General features: G+C 50.3%; 1 protein-coding gene across 1 annotated transcript in view; it reads left to right on the plus strand.

The window, feature by feature from the left end:
* LOC133353638 (protein sidekick-2-like) overlaps positions 1-22,052 on the plus strand; it is a 473,964-nt gene that overhangs the window by 157,834 nt on the left and 294,078 nt on the right. The window contains 1 exon segment of the mRNA XM_061570031.1: positions 13,594-13,753. Within this exon segment, the coding sequence (XP_061426015.1) occupies positions 13,594-13,753 (160 nt within the window).

The following is a 22,052-nucleotide window of genomic DNA, read 5'->3' on the forward strand; positions in this document are numbered from 1 at the left end:
CACACACACAAACACACACACACACAAACACACACACACGCGCACCGCACACAGAGACTGATGTTAAGCCGTGGGCCAGAATCGATCTCAAGGTTGCCCGATTCGGAGCCCCGGTGCGCTGCAGGGCAGTGGGTTCACGCGGACGCACGTACACACACACACACACGCAACACACGTACACAAGTAGAAACACACACCTACATACAAAGGCAAAGATCCCCCCCCCTGTATAGGCTTTAACAGACTGTTGGGGCAAGTGTTGTTAGCTGTCACCTATGAAAACCCGCGCTAGGTTAGATATCGCACTAGGTGCTAATTTAAGGCTAAGTCGACCTAGGGGTGAAGGGGGGACAGGATTTGTTTCAGAGAGTCGCCACTGTTATTCATCGTGAGGGGGGGTCGAGCTCGGGTCGTGTCGTAGTTCGCTAAACGCCGTGCCAAAAAAGACACACAAAAATCCCACGTATAACCTTAAGATATTTTTGGTGCAAGTGCTGTTACCGAGCTGCTATGAAGGCCAATACGATTCACGAGGGGGTGAGTGGCCAGCACCACGTCGTTGTCTCCCCAGCTGTGATGTTTACACACCGCACCAAGTGCTGATTCGAGCCAAAGTAGACTTAGCGGAGGTGCAGGACCGGTTCAGATAATCGTCACCGATTTTGGCCGTGAGCGAGAATCGAACTCGGTCCGCCAGGGTCGTAGCGCAACGCGCTAACGGGTACACTACCGCTCCCTACACACACACACTGATGATCTGATGCGCAGGCCAAAAAAAACAAAGACAAAGATCCTCCATATAGCCTTAACAAACCGTAGGGGCAAGTGCTGTTAGCGAGCACCTATAAAGGCCGGAACGGTACACGAGGGGGTAGGTAGCCAGCACCACGCCCGACCACCTTTGTATCCCCAGTGGCAATGTTTACGCACCGCTCCAGGTACTCATTTGAGGTTGAGTTGACCTAGGGGATGCCCAGGAACGGTTCAGATAATCGTCACTGGTGTTGGCCGTGAGCGGAAATAGAACCCGTGTTGCCGGGTTCATAACGCAGCGCGCTAACCGCTGCACTACCGCTCCCCACACACAGGCACACACGCATACACACAAGCACACACACACGCGCACACGCACACACACGCGTGTAGAGCGGTGACACGGATGTCCGCGAGATGCACTCCAATCCCGCAGAGCCTCGGAATCCCCAGACAGTCCCGCACAGCACATAGCACTCACTCACTCACGCGAATATATAATTTACGTTACATGGAGTAACTTAATATGTATCGACGCGTATTGATAGACAGCAGCTTGCCCCAGGCCCGTAATGACAGAACACTCGGAGGCGGAGAGGAGACGGGAGGGAGGAGCAGACCCAGCAACCAACCACGACCAAAAAAAATCCCCCCTTCATGATAAATGGAACATAAAATAAATAAATATATAAATGATGCTTTGTGTGAACCCGGGGAAGAAAGGGAGGACAAGGAGAAGTAGGGAGGAGGAGTGGGGAACATTTCCCTTTGTGCGGGGGGGGGGGGGGGGTTACTCGGGGTAGGGGGGTGGGAGTACGTAAACGAGTAGGCAGCTAAAACACTTTGATGTCATAAACTCTGGGAACAGGGCTGGCGTTCGTGGCCAGGGGTCGCGAGGGAGGCTTCCACGAGTGAATTAATCGCGTGTGATTGTAATTGTCGGGGTAAAGTGGGGTTGGATGGGGGAGGCGGTGGGGAAGGGGATGGGGGTGGGGGTGGGAGTCGGTGGGAGGAGGGCTAGGAGGATGGGAGGTTGGTGGTGGTGGTGTTGGTGGCTGGTGTGGCTGACAAGACACGTGTCATGTACGGAAAGCGGTCATTATCGACATGAAAGTAGCGGGGTCGGATTTCCATGTAACGCGCTATACATTATCCTGTGGGGTCAGAAAACAACAAGTGGAAACGCTAATCCGAAATCCATGTCTCTTCGCCTTTGACATGCGGGCACGTGGGTGTGTGTATATAGATATGTGCGTGTGTGGGAATCGGTAAATATGAAGGCTCTAGGAACCCGGCGACCCAAGTTCAATTCCCGCTCACGGCCAACACCAATGACGATTATCTGAACCGGTCCTGGGCCTCCCCTCGGTCGACTCAGCCTCAAATTAGACAAAGGCGGCCGGTCGTAGTGCTGGCCACCGACCCCCTCGTGTGCCGTGCCGGCCTTCATAGGTGCTCGCTAACAGTACTTGCCCCAACAGTCTGTTAAGGCTATACGGGGGATCTTTGTCTCTGTGTGTGGGACGCGGTAGTTGCAGAGCTTAGCACACTGCGCTACGAAGCCCGGAAAACTTGAGTTTGTTTCCTGCCCACGGCCAACTTCGGTGACGATTATCTGAACCGATCTGGGTTTTCCCTAGGTTGACTCGGCCCTTAATTGAGTATCTGATCCCTGTGTTTTTCTGTCGTATGAAAATGTAAAATTGGCAACGATTTAGATATGTGTGTGTGTGTGTTATATCAAAGTTATTACGCGATGTAATAACCTCTGTGGAGGCCTGGTTAATGTCGGTGATGTTAACCATATTTGACAATTTTTACATACCAGAAATAGTCCACTGAGCTATATTCAGAAGCGACTTGGCCATGAATGATAGTTCAACGAAGTAGCTTATCACGTCGAAATGTCCACCAAATTCTCTGAACGCGTGTTGAACCTAAACGTAGAGGGGAAACTGGAGGACCCGGAGCAAAGTCCACCCGGCCACGGAGAGAAGACGCACACTCTAAATACACAGCAGCAGGCGTCGGGGTCGGGATCGAACCCACGACCTCCTGTATACCAGGCGAGGTAGTTAACATCTCCTAGTCGCCGTGACACATCGGTGATAGTGGCAGCACCCGTGAAGCATCATCATGTGCGGTGTAAGCAGTACACCTTCATCACGGGGGGGGGGGGGGGGGCAGAGAAAGGCGACCGGGCGTGCTTCTGGCCCTACCACCCGCTGTGTGTGCCCCGTGAGTTGGCCTTCATAGGTGAAGCTCGCTCACAGCACTTGTCCCAACCAGCCTGAAGACGCTGCTCTTGCGAGGACATGCGCCTTTACATTTGCGAGTGCGCGCAAAGGTGCGTGTCTGTGCTACTACGCTACGCTCGCTCAAAGCGCGCGCGTTAACACGCGAAACCAAACAAGGCACTTGTTTGTTGCATTAGCGCCTCCGCCACCGTGAAATTCAGTGGCGTGGGCGTGTAATGTCTGCACGCGCGCACACGCGTGAGGACGACTGGGCAAAACTATGAACCGACTGCAGATAGGGTAGGTAGCACATAGGGCAGGTAGCAGAAGCATTTGGGATGTGGAGTTTCTTACCGACGAAAAACCACCGACGCAGTGGACAGAACACGACACAAATGGCCGGGTGTTCGAGACACAAGGTGTGAAATTGAGAACTTTATTAAAGGACGCAGTACACAAAGCAGAATTTCACTCATTAAGCAAGCAAAGTCTCGACCAGCTTTCGAATTTGGGTGTCTCAGACGTGTTCGCCGAGTGCTCCGCGATTGCCATGTGTGAGTGATATACGTTTAATGAATTTACCTACAGTAGAATACATTTGCACATTGTACGTAGGTAAACAAAACATACACATATATGCTTGATGACTTGCAATATGACGTACATACTCCTCAGGCCCTTACTTTCACCCTTGGGCCGCTCACAGCATTAATCCGGCCCTGGCTGAAGCCCTCTGCTCGTGGCAGCAGCAGCAGCAGCAGACATTGGCATTCAGCTCCTGAACAGCATCGCTGTTGACATCTTACGCAAGAATGGAAAAGAATGAGAGCTGTCGAATAACAGCTGTCCTCTCATCCTTCTGCGATGGCCGAACGGGTAGTATTTGCGTGTATGTGTGAGCGAATAATGCATTTGTGGGGAGCGGTAGTGCAGCGGTTATCGCCCCTCGCTACGAACCTGGCCACCCGAGTTCGATGCCTGCTCTTGGCTAACCCCGGTGACGAATATCTCAACTAGTGTTTACACATATCGCCACTAGGGAGACAAAGGCGGCCGGGCGTGGTGCTGACACTACCACCGCTTTCGTGTACCTGTGCCGACCTTCATCGCTGTTCTCTAACTGCACTTGTCTTTGTGTATCTGTGTGAGTGTCTATGAATATGTTTTTCTTTGTGTTTGTGATCGCATGTGGGTGCCTTTGTCTTTGTGAGTTTGCGTTGCCCTCATGGGTCCTCGTTAACACCACTTGCCCCAAAAGTCGTTAAGGGTATACGGGGTATATGTTCCTTGTATGTTGTTTGAATATTTGAAAGTGTGTGTGTGAGTTTGCGTGTGTGTTTGTGTCAGTCGCTGTGAGTTTGTGTGTGTGTGTGGCTGGGTGGGTTTGTGTTTATGTATGTTTGTAGGATATATGTGTGCGTTTGTGTGAGTGTGTTTGGCTGTGCTAGTTAGTGTGTGTGTGTTAATGTGCGTGTGTGGGTGCTCGCTAACAGCACTTGCCCTAACAGTCTGCTAAAATCGATATGGGGGGTGTGTGAATGTTTGTGTGGGTGTGTTTGTGTAATTGGGAGTTTGCTTATGTGTTTTACTACCATTCCAATGTATTCACTTTCGTAGCTCGCACACACGTGTTAATCAAACATTGAAGCAAAGCAGTTACATTAAACTTGCAGAAAGTAACACTTCAGATAATTGCGCGTTTATTTTAAGCGTTTTAATAACAGCTTCCCATTCGATTTGAAGGCTATCAAGGAAGTTGCAAATCCCGGCAGCAATTTAGCACTGCAAGAAGCACGGGAACACGAGGAGACACGACGTCTCAGCTTTTGGCAGCCAGAGTCGTGTTTCCACGCCCGCCCATCCCGCCTCCCCCGAAGCGAATGCTTCTAGATTCAGACCACGTGGCCGCACAGCGGACCGAGCACGCCGCCGTGCCGAGTTGTTAACACGGCAGGGAAGCGTCCGTCGGGAAGCAGAGCTCATAATTTCAAATCTAATTAACAAAAAAATGTTGTGCCCTAAAATGGTCTGTTTTAAAAAAATATATACATGCGGGGTTAAATCTGATCGCGTATCACCACGGAGCCCCAGCAAACCATTCGCGAAGCCAGCGTCACCAATGGTCCTCGAACGAAGCCCCAGTATTTCACAGCCAAAAGCAGTGTTCAAATTCAAGTGCCAACCGGGTTCAAATCCCACGTTTAGCTCCCAAGAGGCCACTCATTCGCCCCGTCGTTGGTGCTGTCTACTGCATGTACCCATAGTCACTTCTTGGGATTCAAGACTTTTATTTTATTCGTATCTCTCTGTGTACGGCGTCTTGAGAAAAGGTTGCCTTTGACGCTGTATAATTCCGCATTGTATCGCCGTTGTATAGGTTCACCGAGACCCATAGACTCACACGGATAATAATAGTCGCAAAATTGTCCGATGGACTCGCGTAGAAATCCGTAGACTTACAAATGTAAACCTATAAACTCACATCATCGAGACGAATAAACTCACGTAGACACCGGTACAATCTCAGAATATTCCCATGGACTAACAGAGAAATTCCTAGGCTAGCACATGCATCCATATACTCGCACAGAGACCAATAGACTCAAATTGACACCATTATACTGAACTCACACAGCCATAGTAGGCTCAGAGAGGGAGAGATACATAGAGACTCAATGAGTGCCCTATGTGCAATATGCATGCCTGCTGCATCCGCAGTACGGCGTTTTGCCTCGTATTATTGTGTTGCACATCAATAAATGTGACCATTTGCACTTCAGAAAGATCAGTGGCAAGCGGAGTCTCTCGGCGAATGCTTCTGGATCAGAGACAAACCAGGTGTCCACGAGTAATACCACCTACCACCACCACCACGACCACCCACCCGCCCCTCGGAGCTACGTGCTCGCAAGAGCAGACGCCGTGCCTCCTCCGTGTTGCGCAAGCCTCTCGGCGTGATGGAACCCCCGTTACCCGCTGGGTGCGTGCTGTACATCGGTTGGGCACATATGGCGCGACTGGAATGATGCCCCTGGAGCAAGGAATTAAAATGGGGCCACCGCTTAATTTCGAGGCAAAAGAGTCCCCCATCCGTGACGCCGTTCCGGCAATTATTGTAGACTTCTTCTTGGTTCTTTCGGTAAAGTCACGTAGAAGGGAAATAATAAAATTTTAAAAAATTAAACATAATAAAATAATTCTCACGACGTTTCGGCCACAACGCAAGCAGCCGTTCTCAGGCGAAGCACAGGTATGTCGGACCTGTTCTTTCCGACAGACCTGTTCATTCCGACAGACATGTTCTTCACCTGAGGACGGCTGCTTGCGTTGTGGCCGAAACGTCGTAAGAATTATTTTATTATGTTTTATTATTATTTAATTACTTCCCTTCTACGTGACTTTACCGAAAGAACCAAGAAGATGAATCCCTGCAGTCACGAAAGCTTTAAATCGAAATTTATTGTAGACTTCCTTGTGCTACTCATGTTGTCCTCATAGGGTTGATAGATAGGAATATAGGGCGATTGTGTATAGGCGCTTCTTGTGATCTAATTCTTAGCAGCGTTCCGAGAAATATCGAGCGAGACGTGAAGCCCTGTCCCGTAGTTCCGTTGATGGTCTGAGCCCGATCGACAATGACTCCACATAATGAGCCATTATTATTACTTGTGTGCGTATTAACTGTATATGTGGTGTGGTAGTGTAGTCTAGTGATTAGCCCGCTGCGCAACGAACCCAGCGACCCGAGTTCGATTCCTGCTCACGGCCAACATCAGTGAAGATGATTTGATCTGAACTGGTCCTGGGCCTCCCTTGGGTCGACTCAGCCACAAATTGGTTCCTGGTGCCCATGTGTAAACATCGCCGCTGGGAAGACAAATACGGTTCGGGTGTGGCGCTGGCCACCTACCCCCTCGTGTGCCGTGCCGGCCTTAATAGGTGATCACACTTGCCCCAACAGTCTGTTAATGCTATACGGGGGACCTTTGTCTTCACGTGGGTATTTGTCTTTGTTAACTTTAAGTGGCAAAATGTCACCTCTCTCTCCCTCCAGCAGGGCCCGTGGGGAAAGCGGATGATAAGTCATTTGAACGGCTCTCTGCGGTACTTCTACGACATCTAATTCTGCTGACCGCTCTCGATCGGACACGCGGCGACGCAGTGCTCACAGTCGCACGTGCGGAGTGCTGGGCACTTCATCTCGCGATGGTCCCGAAGCCGCGAGCACAATTGCGCGATAATTGATAATAAAAAAACACACAAGACACGTAACGGGATGGGACGTATTATTTAAGCTCATCACGCACTGAAATTATTCCAGCCTCTAACGCGTAATGAGCGTGATTCTTCCCTCCCATTTAACTCCCCTCTCTATCTTGTCTATTGTTCTCGTTCAAAGCGACGCATAAACTGCATTTATTCTAATAAACACAGCCTCCAGGCCTCGAATTCACAGCAAAGCCAGAGCGTTGTTGGCTATTGGATGTGTGTGCGTGTGTATGTACGTGGGTGGGTGTGTACAAGTGTCAATTATCTGAGCCAGTCCCAGGCCTCCACTAGTTCGGCTTGGTCTACATTTAGTACCCGATGCGATCTGTAAACATCGCCACGAGGGAGACAAAAGCAGCCGGGCGTGGTGCGGGCTACCCACCTCTTAGTGTGCCGCTCGCTAACAGTGCTGTACTTGCCCCAACGGTGTGTTAGAGGCTGTACGGGTGATCTTTGTCTTTCTGCATACCTAAACCCGTGAAGTATGAAGCCTGGCTTCTTAATAACGCGAGGTCATCCTCTTACAATCATCAACACGCTATTAAGTACTAATGCAAGCGCATTAATGCTGGCCAATAAATCTGCACCCGCAAAGGTACATGCACACACACAGACACACCGATCGTCGCATGGCCGTACAGACTGGTGGTGCGAGTGCTGTTAGCGAGCGCCTACGAAGCCGTGGCGGCGCACAGAGGGGTACTTTGGTCAGCACCGTGGTCAACTGCCTTCATATCCGCGGTATTGAATTATTACAAATTGCTGAGTGGACCTAGGGGTCTTTGTCTTTGTTAACTTTAAGTGGCAAAATGTCACCTCTCTCTCCCTCTAGCAGGGCCCGTGGGGAAAGCGTATGAGAGGTCATTTCAATGGCTCTCTGCGGTACTTCTACGATGTCTTATTCTGCTGACCGCTCTCGATCGGACACGCGGCGACGGTTGTCATATCACTCGCCGGTGATGTTGTCCGTGGCCGTGAATCAAACTCGTTGTGGCCTGATTTGTAGCAGAAAAATGCGCAAATTCAGTATACCACCACGCCACACATACACTGGCATGCATGCACACACAGACACACGCAGTTGCGCACAAGCAACATACATCCCAATGACAGTATGCATTATTTGTGCAACGTATCTATCTAAATCAGCTCAAACCTCTCGTTATTCACGTTGCTTTTTTTGTGGCCAAGCCCAACTCTGACTCTCTCCCGTCTCCCCGCTGCGCTCTGTGAAAACAGACGCTGCTCCGTGCAGCAGCAGACGCAGCATCGAAACCCTGATGTAGCTTCTTTCTCCCTCGTCCTCATCTCTCCGGACCGTTTGCTCCCGTTTCTACGTTCCCTTCTCCTCGCATTTCCCAGTCTTTGTTTCCCTCGTTCCCGTTTCCCGTAACTTTGTCTCTGTTCATTCATTGTTATATCCTTGACTCTACTCACCCTCCCCATGCTATTGCCATGGGTAGAAAGTAAAACGTTGCCAGTTACCTGTGAAATAATCGTCGTATAATGAGAGGAGACCGTCCACTGGTATTGGAATGTGGCATTTTATGTGACCGGCTCAAGGCTACAGACGGACAGATATGGCCCTAGAGGCTTACTGCACACGGGAAAACTAAGAACATTTGCCAATAATTCCGTGGCCTTAAAATAAAATAATAGATAGTTGGAGACGTTCAGGGCCGTGGCCCTTTTTTCGTAGCACACGCGGCATGTGTTATGAATAAGGGCTTTTGCCCGAAAATATGCGTGATATATTGTTAGACGTGTATAACAATGGTTTTCGTTTTAAGCCCATAGTGTTGTCATTCAAGAATGTCTTTTTTGGGGTTTTTTTTTTACATTATGATTTGTATTTGTGTATCACTGCCAAGATCAGCGGGTAAATAACTAAATATTGACGTTCGGGAGGCAAAGGCAGACAGTTAAGGTGCTCGCCACATCACTCTCCTCGTGTTGGGTTCCGGCCCAAAATAGGTGCTCGCTAACTGCACTTGCCCCAACACCCTTGTGCACTCATCAGTGTCGCAGGCATCATCGGAAAAAAGGGGTCTCGGTGACTTGAGGCGCTCTCCGGAGCCTTGAAAAGCTCCGTCTCGCTCTCCGACAGAACCTGCGTGCACTCCGTCTCCCTATCTCATCTCTGCACAACACCGCGGCGAATATCTCCCCGGACCTCTCGCGTTTCTTCTCCCCCCCTTCCTTTCATGCCTCGCTAATGGCCTCTACATCGACGATTCTCGCTCCCCTCTCCGCCCTGCACCCTCCTCCTCGTTGCCGTGCCTGCCGCGGTCACGTGCAGGTGACCACCAGCAAAAGGGATCCAGGCCCCATCGCACCATGCTCCCTCTTCTACCTTTATTTCACCTTTTTGGGTGGTTTTTTCACTTCCTCCTCCACAGCTGAGACTTGTCATTTCAAGCCAAATCAAGCGCATCGTGAGACAGACAAACAGAGGGAGAGAGGGCAAGAGAGTGAGGGAAGGAAGGAAGAGAGAGAGAAATAAATAAAGAAAGAGAGGCATTTCTTAAGATATGCGTGGCGAGGCGTTCATTCAGCGCCGGACACGAAAGGACCGCGAGCTCCCGCAACGTTTCGCTCGATTTTATTTTTTACCGCGCAATTTGGAAGCGTGAATTGAAAAAAAAACACAAACAGGGGAGAAGAGACAGAGAGACGAGGGTTAAAAGAAGAAAGGATACGACATCAATGTAAGTTAGCGGAACACCATAGTAAGCCCGCTCGCCGTCGGGATAGCGCGCGTTCATTATGCACGCACGCACGCACGCGCGTTCCTCCGCTCCCCTTCAACTGCGCGCGCGCGTGCGCGCTCCCCTCCGTTCCAGAATCAAACGGGGGACAAATTAAGAGAAACGAGAAGAGGATTACGCGCTGACCCGCGAGCGCACGCAATGCAGCGATAGTCGCCTGGGTAATTGGGTGGGCAGTGCCGCGACAGCTCTGCGCTGTTTTGTACAGGCGGCAGCGTCTGTCTCTCTGTGTGTGTGTGTGTACGTGTGTGTACGTGTGTGTACGTGTGTGTACGTGTGTGTACGTGTGTGTACGTGTGTGTGCTCCATTGTGCGCGTAAGCCTGGTGAAGCCGTGTACACAGCCCCGAGAGGGGAGTGACGCCGATTAGAAAAGCCTAGTTTTGCCACACTACACGTGATTCTAGACTTGAAGTTTTCGTGACTGCAAGGATTCACACTCTTTATCTACTTCCAGCATCTACATTACAAAGCCTCAGTTTGAACTCCAATCGTTGCTCGGGGTACGCAACGCTACCTCCCAGCCCACACCCAGCCACTCCCCACACTCACCATGCCCCCTCCCCACATCCCCCCGCCACTATATAATTACTCGTCACAGCCACCTCTGAGACACACTTAAGGGGTGTGCTTTCGCTAAGTTGTCCCCGCCTGAAGAAGTACGCTTGTGTTACGCCCGAAACGTCGTTATTTAATTTATTTTAATAATCTACGTGATGCCGCGCTTATACGTTCAGCCACGGCACGATGCCGTGGTGGTCATGGTTAGCACACTGGAATTGCCGTCCAGAGGTCACCGGTGTGACTCGATCTCTCGGCACGGCAGTTTGAGTGACATTTGAACCGGTGCTTCGCTTCCTCTTCGCCAATTCGTGCCGACCAGTGTGGTGAAGTATGCTCAAACAACCACCCCCACCCTCCCTCCATGACTGACATGTCGTGTGGAGGCCTTCATACAGCAGTGGATCGATTAATGGACTGAAAATTGTCATTGCAATAGTAACTATTATTTTATAACCCTAGCCATGTTTGCAAATGTGACATTATTGCTTTGTACCCTGTAACAATGGAATGGGCATAATATGACTTTGAAACCCCCCACCCACCTCCTACGCATTCCACAAGTAGTGACTAATCCCATATCTGCATTTGCCATAAATATGCTAAATTATTATTGATATGCAAATTATTTTGTCAAGGCGCTCTTCCCCCTCCAACCCATCTTAAATACACGCTCCAAGCCTGGTGGTGTTTCATTCAGACGCTGTCTTTCCGACAGACCTGTTCTTCACCTGAGGACGGCTGCTTGCGTTGTGGCCGAAACGTCGTGAGAATTATTTTATTATCTTTTATTTTTATTATTTTATTATTTCCCTTCTACGTGAATTTACCGAAAGAACCAAGAAGATGAATCCCTGCAGTCACGAAAGCTTTAAATCGAAATGTAATGGGTACTGAACACGAATCCGTAATGCTTGAAACAACAAAAAATCCACGACGCCTTCACCTATAATACCGCGATCTAAACGTGCCATTGACGAATTCTTTATTTTTCTGTTCGGCATGCATATGCGTCGCTGCCAATGTAGGCGCACAACAACAACAAACGCAAGAGAGGTTTTTTCGGGTTTGATCGCGATCTAACCCCCCAAAAAACCTCTATTATGGATGATATTGGTCGCGAAAGCCTGCTACGTGTTACACTAACAAACGTGTTCACAAAACATAAAGGATGCAGATATATGAAGGAGACGCTTTGGCCGCGTGTCTGCCTTGTTTATCTTTGTTACGTGCTCGACACAGACGCAAACGATTCGCTTAACTTGTACCTTGAACGTAGGGTCGGTAGCAAGACCACGGATTCGCGAAAATATCTGCCGACTGTCTCTTTCTCTCTCTCTCTGTGTGTCTGCAACAAAACAAAACAAAACCCGGTCGTTTTCATGATTTATTTCGTGTTTCTTTCAAAACGCTCGTTGGGGGTCAAGGCCTCTCTGGATGTGAACCCGAGCAATGACCCCTCGCTCTGCCCCTCTCCTGGCTGGAATTTCCGCCACGCGCTTCACTTCACGCTCTTCTCATCCTCCGTCTCTCGCAATTTCGCTCAGCAGGCGGGGGTCGAGGGGCTGGGGTGTGCGTGAGGTGGAGGAGTGGGCTGGCGGCTGACCTTTCTCCGGGTGGAAGTTGCCCCCACGTCCGTGACCATTAGCCGGGGGGTAGCAGGCACGCTCCAGGGCAGCTCTTTAGAAAGAGCAGCGCTGGTGGGGGCTCAGAGAGCAATCGGCTCTGGCGCGCCAGACGTTTAAACGATAACCGCCAAGGCATTTGATTAAAGGGGTGGCGCCGATGCAATATCTCGCTTATAGCAACGTGTGAAAAGGTTGTTTGCAATCAATGGGGTAGAGGGTCGGGGAGGGATCGATGCATTTATTTAGAATGTGTACGCCGATCGGGGGCGTGGGGGGGGGTGGTGGGGGGGTTGGGAGGGGGGTGAGAGGGGGCGATGAGATGAGACGCGGCCGCGACGCTTACATTGCAAGGGAAACATTGGGTGACAGGTTCATGTCTGCATGTGGAGTATCGATGGAGAGAGTGTGTGTGTGTGTGTTGCCTTTGTTGCATGTATGGCTGGCACAGTGAGAGAGCACGGGTTTTGCATCCGCCATAATCTGAATCAATGAACCCATAACACCCGGGTCTGTCCAATAACTTCCTGCCAGCGAGCCTTCGACACTTCACGCTGTCTCAAAGTGCACCACGCCTTGCACGATATCTGTGGTGACATCACCGCCACTTGGATGTGTAAATGTCGGACTTCTTTCGGACCGTACGTAGCCAACCGTGCCAATCGCCACCTAGTGGCGAATGGCGACTGTTGTTGTGTGAGTTCTATGTGTCTGTGGATACGTGTGTGTGTTTGTGTGTACATGAGTACCCGGTGCGATGTGTCAACATACAGCACTGGGGAGACAAAGGCGGCTGGGCGTGATTATAGCCACACCACCCTCTCCTTGCGCCGTATCAGCCTTAATAGGTGCTCGCTCGCAGCACTTGTCCCAACAGCCCGTGCAGGCACCACAGGGGAACTTTGTCAGTGTGGGTGTGCATGGCGCGGTTGCGCAGTAAGTTCATGCACTGCCCCACGTACCGAGCCTCCCGAGTTCAATTCCCAACCAAGGCTAACATCAGTGGCGGTATTTTGGACTGGCCCTGGTTCTCCCCGAGGTCACGGTGTGTGAACGCCAGCACTGGGGATACAAAGAATGCGAAGAGTGTCACTGACCACACCGCCCCATCGCTTTGTTTGCTGTACCGGCCGTAATAGCTGCTCGCTAACAGCTCTCGTCCTAACGCTCTGGTAAAGCCTACGCAGCACGAGCAGATATTTGCATCGAAGCCACAACTGTGACCCCCCACCCCCAAATCCGCCGTAAAAGAAAATACGGCTGATATACTCTTTAACAAACGGATCGATTTCTACGTAAACATGAAAAAACTAAGACTGATTAAATCAACCTCTCTCTCTTTCTCTCTGCCCCCCCCCCTCCCTCCATGCTGGCCGTGCAGTTGAGGTGCCACCCTTCTTCAAGAGAGAGCCCCTGCACACGCAGCTGCACCTGGAGGGCAACCGGCTGGTGCTCACGTGCCTGGCGGAGGGCAGCTGGCCCCTGGAGTTCCGCTGGCTCGTGAACGACACCGAGATCGCCCCCTTCTCGCCTGAGAACAGGTTGGCTTAATTAGAGGGCAATTAAAGACGTGCCGGGGCCGTCGCCAAATCGTAGCTGGCACGCCTGCCAGCGTGTCCCCCCGCCCCCCGCCCTCCGACCCATCTCCATCCCCCCCCCCCTCTCCCCACCTCTCCCCACCCACCACCTCCAGCCCGCGCAACCGGCGCGTGCTGCTGTGTCTGTGCGTCGTGCGTCTGTTGTTGGGCAGCGGGAAGCGGCGTGATGGTGAGCACGCAGCACTCGTAAATCAGCGACACCAGTTCGATTCGGGCTCACGGCCAACATTCGTGACCCGGTCTTGAATTAATTCCTTGGTGTGGTGTGTAAACATCAGCCCTGGGGAGGTAAAGCGGGCGGGCGCACACAACCCTCCGATGCGCTATTATAAACTTAAAAGTGATCACTCACAGCACTTGCCCCAACAGTCTGTAATCCCTTTAAGGGGGAATTTCTTTAATTACCGATGTCACTGGCAAATGCTGCTGGTCTCGGTCGGTTTACCCATAATACCTGGGTTGGGTCTGTCCCGTAACCCCTGCCAGCCAGCGAGACTCCAACACTTCGCGTGGCATCACAGTGCACCATAGCCTGGCACAAGCACCGTGGTTACATCGCCGCCCCTTAGCAGCATCGGATAGCAGTTGTTGTTGATGTTGTTGTTGTTGTGGTTGTTTTTTTTGCCCGTGTCGCTCGCAACCGGGTTCCATGCAGCAAAGTCGTACAAGCTCGATCCCCACCAAACGTGCAGTACGGTTCCACGCAGCGTTTCGCTGAAAAGTTCTGCCAAGAGCGGGGGCGCGTTGCAAACTTAATTCAAGCGAAACGTCCCGGACGGCCCGTTATGAAAAAAAAAGTTAGCCGACAGCACACCGGGATTGGTGTCCCCTAATGCTTGTTCGGTGTTTCATTTTCTGCTCGCGCTGTGATATGCACGGTGTGCGCGTGTGTGCGTGAGTAAACGTGTGTGAGTGTGTGTCTGATGATATAGCACCCGACCAATATTCTGTTTAGGCTCAAATGGGGGATCTTTGTGCGTGTGTGTCTATATGTGCGTGAGTAGACGTGTGTGTGTGTGAAAGAGAGAGTGAGTACACGAGCGTGGGTGCATGGTTGAGTGGGCAGACAGCGGTGGCAAAGCGGTTAGCACACTGCGCTATGAACGGGGCCGCCTGCGCTCAATGCACAGCCGTGGATACGATCAGTGGTGAGTGATATCAGAATGTGTCCCGGGCGCCCGCTAGGGCGACTTTACCTCAAATGAGTACCTGGTGTAGTGTGTGAACTTCAGCGTTTGAGAGACAAAGGTGGACAGACAATATTTTGGCCCCTTAGACGTGGCTTGTGCTCCTAAACGTAATAGGTGCTCGTTAACAGGACAAGCAGCAAGAGCCTACATCTAGGCTACACGGGGGGTCCTCGTCTTTGTGTGCGCGTGTGATCGAGACACAAACAGCCAACTCATGCAGTTAATTTAAATGAGCAAAATAACAATATGTTTGAAAGCTTAAGAATTGCATTTTTAGAACGATATCATTATTATTATTATTTCCCTAATCATCATCATTAATCCTTCCACACGCTCACGTGGGTCGTGCGGTGACTCTCTCGCACATCACCACGCGGATAATTGCGGGTTGGCGGGGAGCATAGACGTGAATCACAGAAGTACGGTACAACACTCCGTATAATTGAACACAATTAATGTGTGGCAGTTTAATTGGGCAGTAACATCAATTAGATCTCCCTGTACAAGTTGCATGGGGCATATCTTGCAACAGACGAAGCTTCAGGTTTATCACAGATGCCCCCTGCACATTTACCCCCACCGTCCCCCACCACTCATCCTCCTTCACCTCCCCCTTGTAGCAGAAGATGAAGTTTGGGAGCAGATGTCATTCCGTCGGAAATAAAATTGTCCATCCTAAGCCAACCCTCCGTCTGCCTAAGCTACGTCAGGGTCATGGCCGGCTCACACAGGGATAGGAGCAGAGGAATCTACATTTCACGTCTGATCTCGCTCTAATTGGCATTTCCAGACCCATATTCGAGGCTCGCGGTCTCTAAATCTTGATACGGGGCGGGGTCTATTGCCCTTCAGCGGTTCCAATGGTGCCTCCCAGCCTCCACTCTGCAGCGCAATATGATTGGCCAGACCATACCGCGCTTAACGCAATTTTGTACAGTTTTATGGCAATTTACGAGCAACTCCTGCGTATATTTTTCGGGGTTGTGCTTTATGCTTCTCGCCGACGTGTTTTTTTGGGTTGTACCGCGTGTTTCTCAGCACGGTGTCTGACGTTTGGCCCCTCTCCGATTTTTTTGCCACATTAAGTCAATCACTCCTGAGTGTAACTGGCCAAACCATGCCAATGCAACGGGACCGTTCGGCAAAGAGATAGTCTTGAGACCCAGTGAGGCTATTGTGACAAAACAATATCATTATTAGAATTATATCTTTTCCACACTTTGTGCCAGTATATCATTCAGATAAGGTGGCAAGCCAGAGAGCTGTGGCCGGAACTAGCAGTGCCATGTATTGTGTGGCTGCAAGTCTGCGTTTTTTTTCATCTAAAATTAACAAGATATCAATTTATCGTGCAATTCGATTTACAATGCCTCTTTAAGCCACGTTCGTGCAAGTAAAGTCACATACTACCTTGAATGCATTCTTTTGTTATTCCACTGAGAAAGAAAGTACTGTGCGATCAAAAAAAACACTTTAGCGTTTTGCATCTTGCTTTAATACGGACCGACGACCCTAATTTTGCGATTAAGACATCCGCAGGCTATGGAAAGACACATACATATATACACACATACACGGGCTCGCGCGCACACACAAAGTCAAAGTCACCCACAAGCGCAGCACACACACGCATACACGCACGCGCACACACTCACAATCGGGCACGCGCACGCAACCACAGCCGCCGTTCGCCACTTCAGCGGTGGTGACGTCACCATGACGCCTGTCCCACGCTTGGAGCACTTTGAGGCCACGTGCATTTGTCGAAGGCTCGCTGACAGGAGGTCACGGGACAGACCCGGTGCGCCATGGGTTTGACTGACTGAGATGATTTGGCAGATGCGCACGCACGCCTTGCACACACAAACGCGCGCTCGTAACTCTGTTTACTCTGAAGCCAGCAGGGTCCCTGCTGATCACCGCATCGATGTAGCCCGCCGCTACTGCGGAGGCCTCGAGCAATTGTTGCCGAGAAACGGACGTCGCTAACCGACGTCCGTTTGCACGCCATCTGTTATTCGTGTAATTGCGCTCTCGTGCCCGTGGCACGTGACTCTCCGTGTACACGTGTGTACAATACAGGGCGCTTCAAACGAATGCTAACACTTGTACGGGACTATGGGTATTGTTGCAAAGTCCCGGAAGTGTGAACATTTGAAGCACTCTGTATATCGCGGGGTGGAGCGGTGGCGCGGTGGTTAGCGCGCCGCGCGATGAACCAGTCGTGTGCCGCGAGTGTGAGCAAATGGAGTAATATGTGAGTGTGGGGTGGGGGAGCGGTCTGTTGGGACCCGAATCGCACGCACTTAATTTGACAGTGAACTCGGCAAGTACATCTGTCCAAGTGGTGGGAAACTATTTAAACAATATGAACTATTTTGATGTTTTGTTATCAGGTAAGGCCCACTGAGTTCCGTAGCTCTGTTTCATAACCTGGCCACAAATGATAGCTCAACGAAAAGGCGCTCATCACGTGGAAATGTATCGCAGCCAAATACTCTAAACGCGTGTTTCTAAATGTGAAGGGAAAAACTGAAGGACCCGGAGAAAAATCCATCGCGATCACAAGGAGAGCGAGAGACATGTCAATTCTAAATAAACAGGCTGTCAGGGTCAGGATCGAACCCACGACCTCCTAAATAGCAGGCGAGGGAGTTAACATCTCGCCACACCCAACACATCTGGTCAGCATGGAAGAGTAGGCCAAAGATTGCCCTTCAAATTGCCTCTCTCAAAACGCCCACTAGTTGGGCGGACGAGGGAGGAGGGCACCTTCCTACAGCAGTGGCGTAGGCAAGTGGACTTGCAAGAACTGCACCTTTTTTTTTCTTCTTGGTTCTTTCGGTAAAGTCACGTAGAAGGGAAGTAATAAAATAATAAAAATAAAACATAATAAAATAATTCTCACGACGTTTCGGCCACAACGCAAGCAGCCGTCCTCAGGTGAAGACCAGGTCTGTCGAGGCAACAGCGTCTGAATGAAACAGCACACGTGCTTGGAGCATATATATAAGCTGGGTTAGAAGGGGGGAAAACTGCACCTTTACCGTCACTTGTCATCCACCTGTGCACGTGGGAAATCCTACCCTCAAGGTAATCGCGCACCTGTTGTCCGCGGGCGTCATCCCTCGAAGTAAATTTAGTGCGGCGGCAGTTGACATCGCTCACGTAAACGTGAGCGAATTAGCCGTTATTGACGCGTAAACAGCCTAGGTGTGCATTTAGAAAACGGCCCAAACATAAATCTCGGTTTAGTGCGTGCCACTTAATCGCAGCTATTCATTGTCCCTTTTAACCAACGGCTGCCGCATTAAGACCACCCCCTGCCCCCCTCCCCTCCCCTCATGTCCGTGGCGGTCAAAACGAAAGCAGTCGTGCTGCAGGGTACCGTGGTTGTGGCCGCAGCGCACTACGTGTGCGGCAGGCCACGTGCGAACGCAATTGCACGCGCGGGTAGCGGCTTCACAGTTCAGCGACGTGGATCATCGTTCACGTTGCGTTTTCCCGTACGACGGACTTGGAATATGATGATGGTGATGTTTTTAATGAATCAAAAGAGCTGCAGAGTTCATGTACGTATTTAAAGTTCTAACCGTTGGCGTCGACTATTGTAAGTTGTTTTACGGGTACAATAACGCTCTGTGATCAAGCTCTCACAATCCTGTTATATATATGCGAATCCAAACTTTGATTGCAAACGCGGGTACGTTGTATTGGGTTTTATTGTTTTGTGCAGCCACCAGTGACTGAGCTGGGACCATAAACTTTCGACACGCGAGAGCCCAGTTTAATCACAACCCAGACTAATGCGAGTCCACTGCGTCTCTATGTGCGTGTGTGGCTCTCGATGTGAGTATACGGTTGTCCACGTAAGTCATCTGGTGACCTCGCCGAGACCATGAAAACTCACTTAAGCTGGACGTGGGAGCCCGGTTTTAATCGCAGGTCGCTGCTACCTGCGATTCCGAACCCAGGAGGTCAGTAGGTCACCTCCGCTTTCATTCTACTCCCGCAGAAGGAGCGATTTCGCCGCGACATCAATGGAGGAGGCGTGTTTAACAGACGATTTTCTCCCGATTGTTTTCCGTGAGTCATGTCAGCGCTCAAGTCGCTGGAGTGCCACTTTCTCTCTTTCTCTCTAAAAGCTCTGCATGCGGCTTTCTCGATCAAAAAAGCGAACAGTATGTATATTTAAGTGGGCACCTGCCTCTTTCTCCGCCCGCTCTTTTTCACAAAGAACCTATTATCTAGAAATGTTCTCGCACAGCATTTTAGCAGCCCGCGCAATGCATGCACAGAGGTCCTTTTATTCAATTCCCTGCGAGATTAAGAACTTCCTCCAATGCTGTGTCAGTCGCGTTGCTTAGCTTGGCCATTCCTCACCATGTCGGTCAGTGCGGGGTGGTGAACTGGTGAAGGAAGTGCGGGCGGTGGTGGGGGATGGAAGGGAGAGGCAGGTGTGCTCAGGCTCAATTTGAATATCGCTCGCCACATTAGCAGTGACCAGAAATCGAAATGAGGTCACTCGGTTCAGGGTGCGGTAAGTGAACCGTGTGTCGGGTCAAAAAGTGATCGCCTACACAAATGAGCACAAAGGCGTTGCACACCCCCTGCCCTCCAACCTTTGAGCCAGTTGTGGAAATTCCACATTCCTATCGTGCGGCCGAGTCTATCCGTGAGACAACCACCATTGTCTACCCCACAAACTGGTTCTCATTTGCTCAGTTCTGCAGGAATGATGGGCTGAGTCAACCCGCGACCCAGATTTGGAGTCGGAGTCTTCCAATTGAGAGCCGTTTGCTCTGCCGCTGAAGCACCTGTTCGGATTACGTATATATAATAATAATAATGTTTATTTCGATTTGTGTTTTAAAACGTGTGTTTTTTTGCAGAACATTTTACATGCTTTTTTCATCTCTACTTTTTTATCCCGAGACATTACTAACAATTTGCCAACGTGCTCCATAAACAAAAAAGCACTTTTGCTGTTTTGCATCCGAGAGGTTGGAAATGCGACAGATTGACAAGCTCGCATTCAGTTTTCCGAGCTCATGATTGTTCGGATCGCAAATGTATGCTCTTTCGACCTGGATGCATGAAATAAAAAATAAGGGTGCATTACACCCACACGATTCATTATAATCTGCATCTCGCGTGCGGCACGCGCACACATACAAAGATCGTCCATATAGACTTCACCAGACTGTTGGCGCACGTGCTGTTAGCGAGCAACTATGAATGGTGGCACAGCACACGAGGCAGTGTTGTGGCCAGAACCACAACAAACCCGGCCGCCTTTGTGTCCCTCCTGCTAATGTGTACACACTGCACCAGGGACTCATTTACTGCTGAGTCTAACTTGCTAGTGCAGACAATGCAACACCATGCATAGACACTTGGGAAGAAAGAAAAAAAACACATCTACAGAGATCCCTCCTCTGTCCTTCAAGGATCTGCTGGTGCAAAAGTTAAATGAGCGATCACGTGTGTGGGGCCAGCAAGAGTTGCACGAGGGAGCGGGCGGGATGGACAGCACCACGCCCGGCCGCATTGTGCCTCCAGCCAGCGCTCGATGTTGACGTTTCACATAGGGGTAAACAATTTAAGGTTGATAATTGTTTTTTAACCCTTCTATCTGGCAACAAAACTGACACCTTTTTTTACAAGGAGTCATGTTTGCATAGACCACAATACCTGCAGTTATAATGCAAACAAATAACATAACTCTGATGATGTGTGCACTGTCCTTGAAGTTGATTGGTCCACACCCGAGACAGCTTTGCTTAGAGTCTAGTCTCACATGGGTTGGACCAGGAAGACGCCAAAAGGCGCACGGAGAGTGCACATTATCAGAGTTATGTTATTTGTTTGCATTATGACTGCAGGTATTGTGGTCTATGCAAACATGACTCCTTGTAAAAAAAGGTGTCAGTTTTGTTCCCAGATAGAAGGGTAAAAAAACAATCATCATATTTTTTACTGGCAAATGAAGTTCCAATGGTAAATTTAAGGTTGAGTAGACCCACGAGGAGGCACACAAACAAAAAAAACCAACTGACGTCTTCACACGTCAAGAGGGGGGACCGTTTTTTTTTTGCCCAGCTTTTGTCGAGTCAGGTGCCAACATCAGCCGCACACCGATTGTGTAGCAACTCGCCGGCCGGCCGTGGGTTTCGTGTGAACGAGACAATCGCGTCTTACAGGCCGCGTCGGATGTTGTGTGGGGTGGGGGCGTCGGGCAAAATGCGTTTGAATAGTGCTCGGCTAACAGCCGCTACGCGCTATGAATGCCGCTCACTTGTTGCCACACTATCAGAGAGAGAGAGCAGTATTTGTCCACTAGGTTCTTTCTCCGTGTGTGTGCGTGTGTGTGTCTCTCTCTCCCCCTCTCTCTCTCTATCGGTGGAGCTCTTTCTTCGGCTCTGTCGTTTATTGTTTTCTATGTTTTCGGGGGTGCGATGCGGTGCGGTGGGGGTTGGCGATGTTTTTCTGCGAGAAATCGCTTCTAAAAGCACATTGGGGGGCCCAACGAACAGACACCCATCCATTATCGTAATTTTGTGCTGCTTTTTATTGTTTTTTGACGTCGACTTTGTGTTGTTTTGTTGTTGCGTGCCGCTTGTTTTGCGGCGGAGATTAACCCAAGGGGGGGCCCGCGTTGGTTTAAAATAAAATAAAACCACAAAGGAGGCCCGCCTAGTGGAGCTGTCACAAGCTGTGCATTCCACGCGCGAGCCCTCGGGCCGCGGAATTAAATCACCCCCACCACCACCACCACCCCCAGGTTTGCAAATAATTGCCCGGAGAAAGTGAAAGAGGCGCGGCTTCTGCTTAATTGTTTAGCATTGTGTCTGGTGGAAGCGGTGGTGGGTTTTTTTAAGAGTAAACTTTCTGCGTGTGTGTTTGGGAGAAGTAATGTTTTTATTATCACTAATTCCTTAACACGCGAATCGAACATGTTCCCTATTAAACATTAATCCTAGCAAATCCGGATTATGGACTCGTTAAGCCCGGATCCGGATTCTGTTCATTACAGCCACTAATCCAGACCA

This window comes from Lethenteron reissneri, chromosome 44 (genome assembly GCF_015708825.2).
Source record: "Lethenteron reissneri isolate LAM-NWPU_2019-01 chromosome 44, ASM1570882v1, whole genome shotgun sequence".
NCBI classification, from domain to species: Eukaryota; Metazoa; Chordata; class Hyperoartia; order Petromyzontiformes; family Petromyzontidae; genus Lethenteron; species Lethenteron reissneri.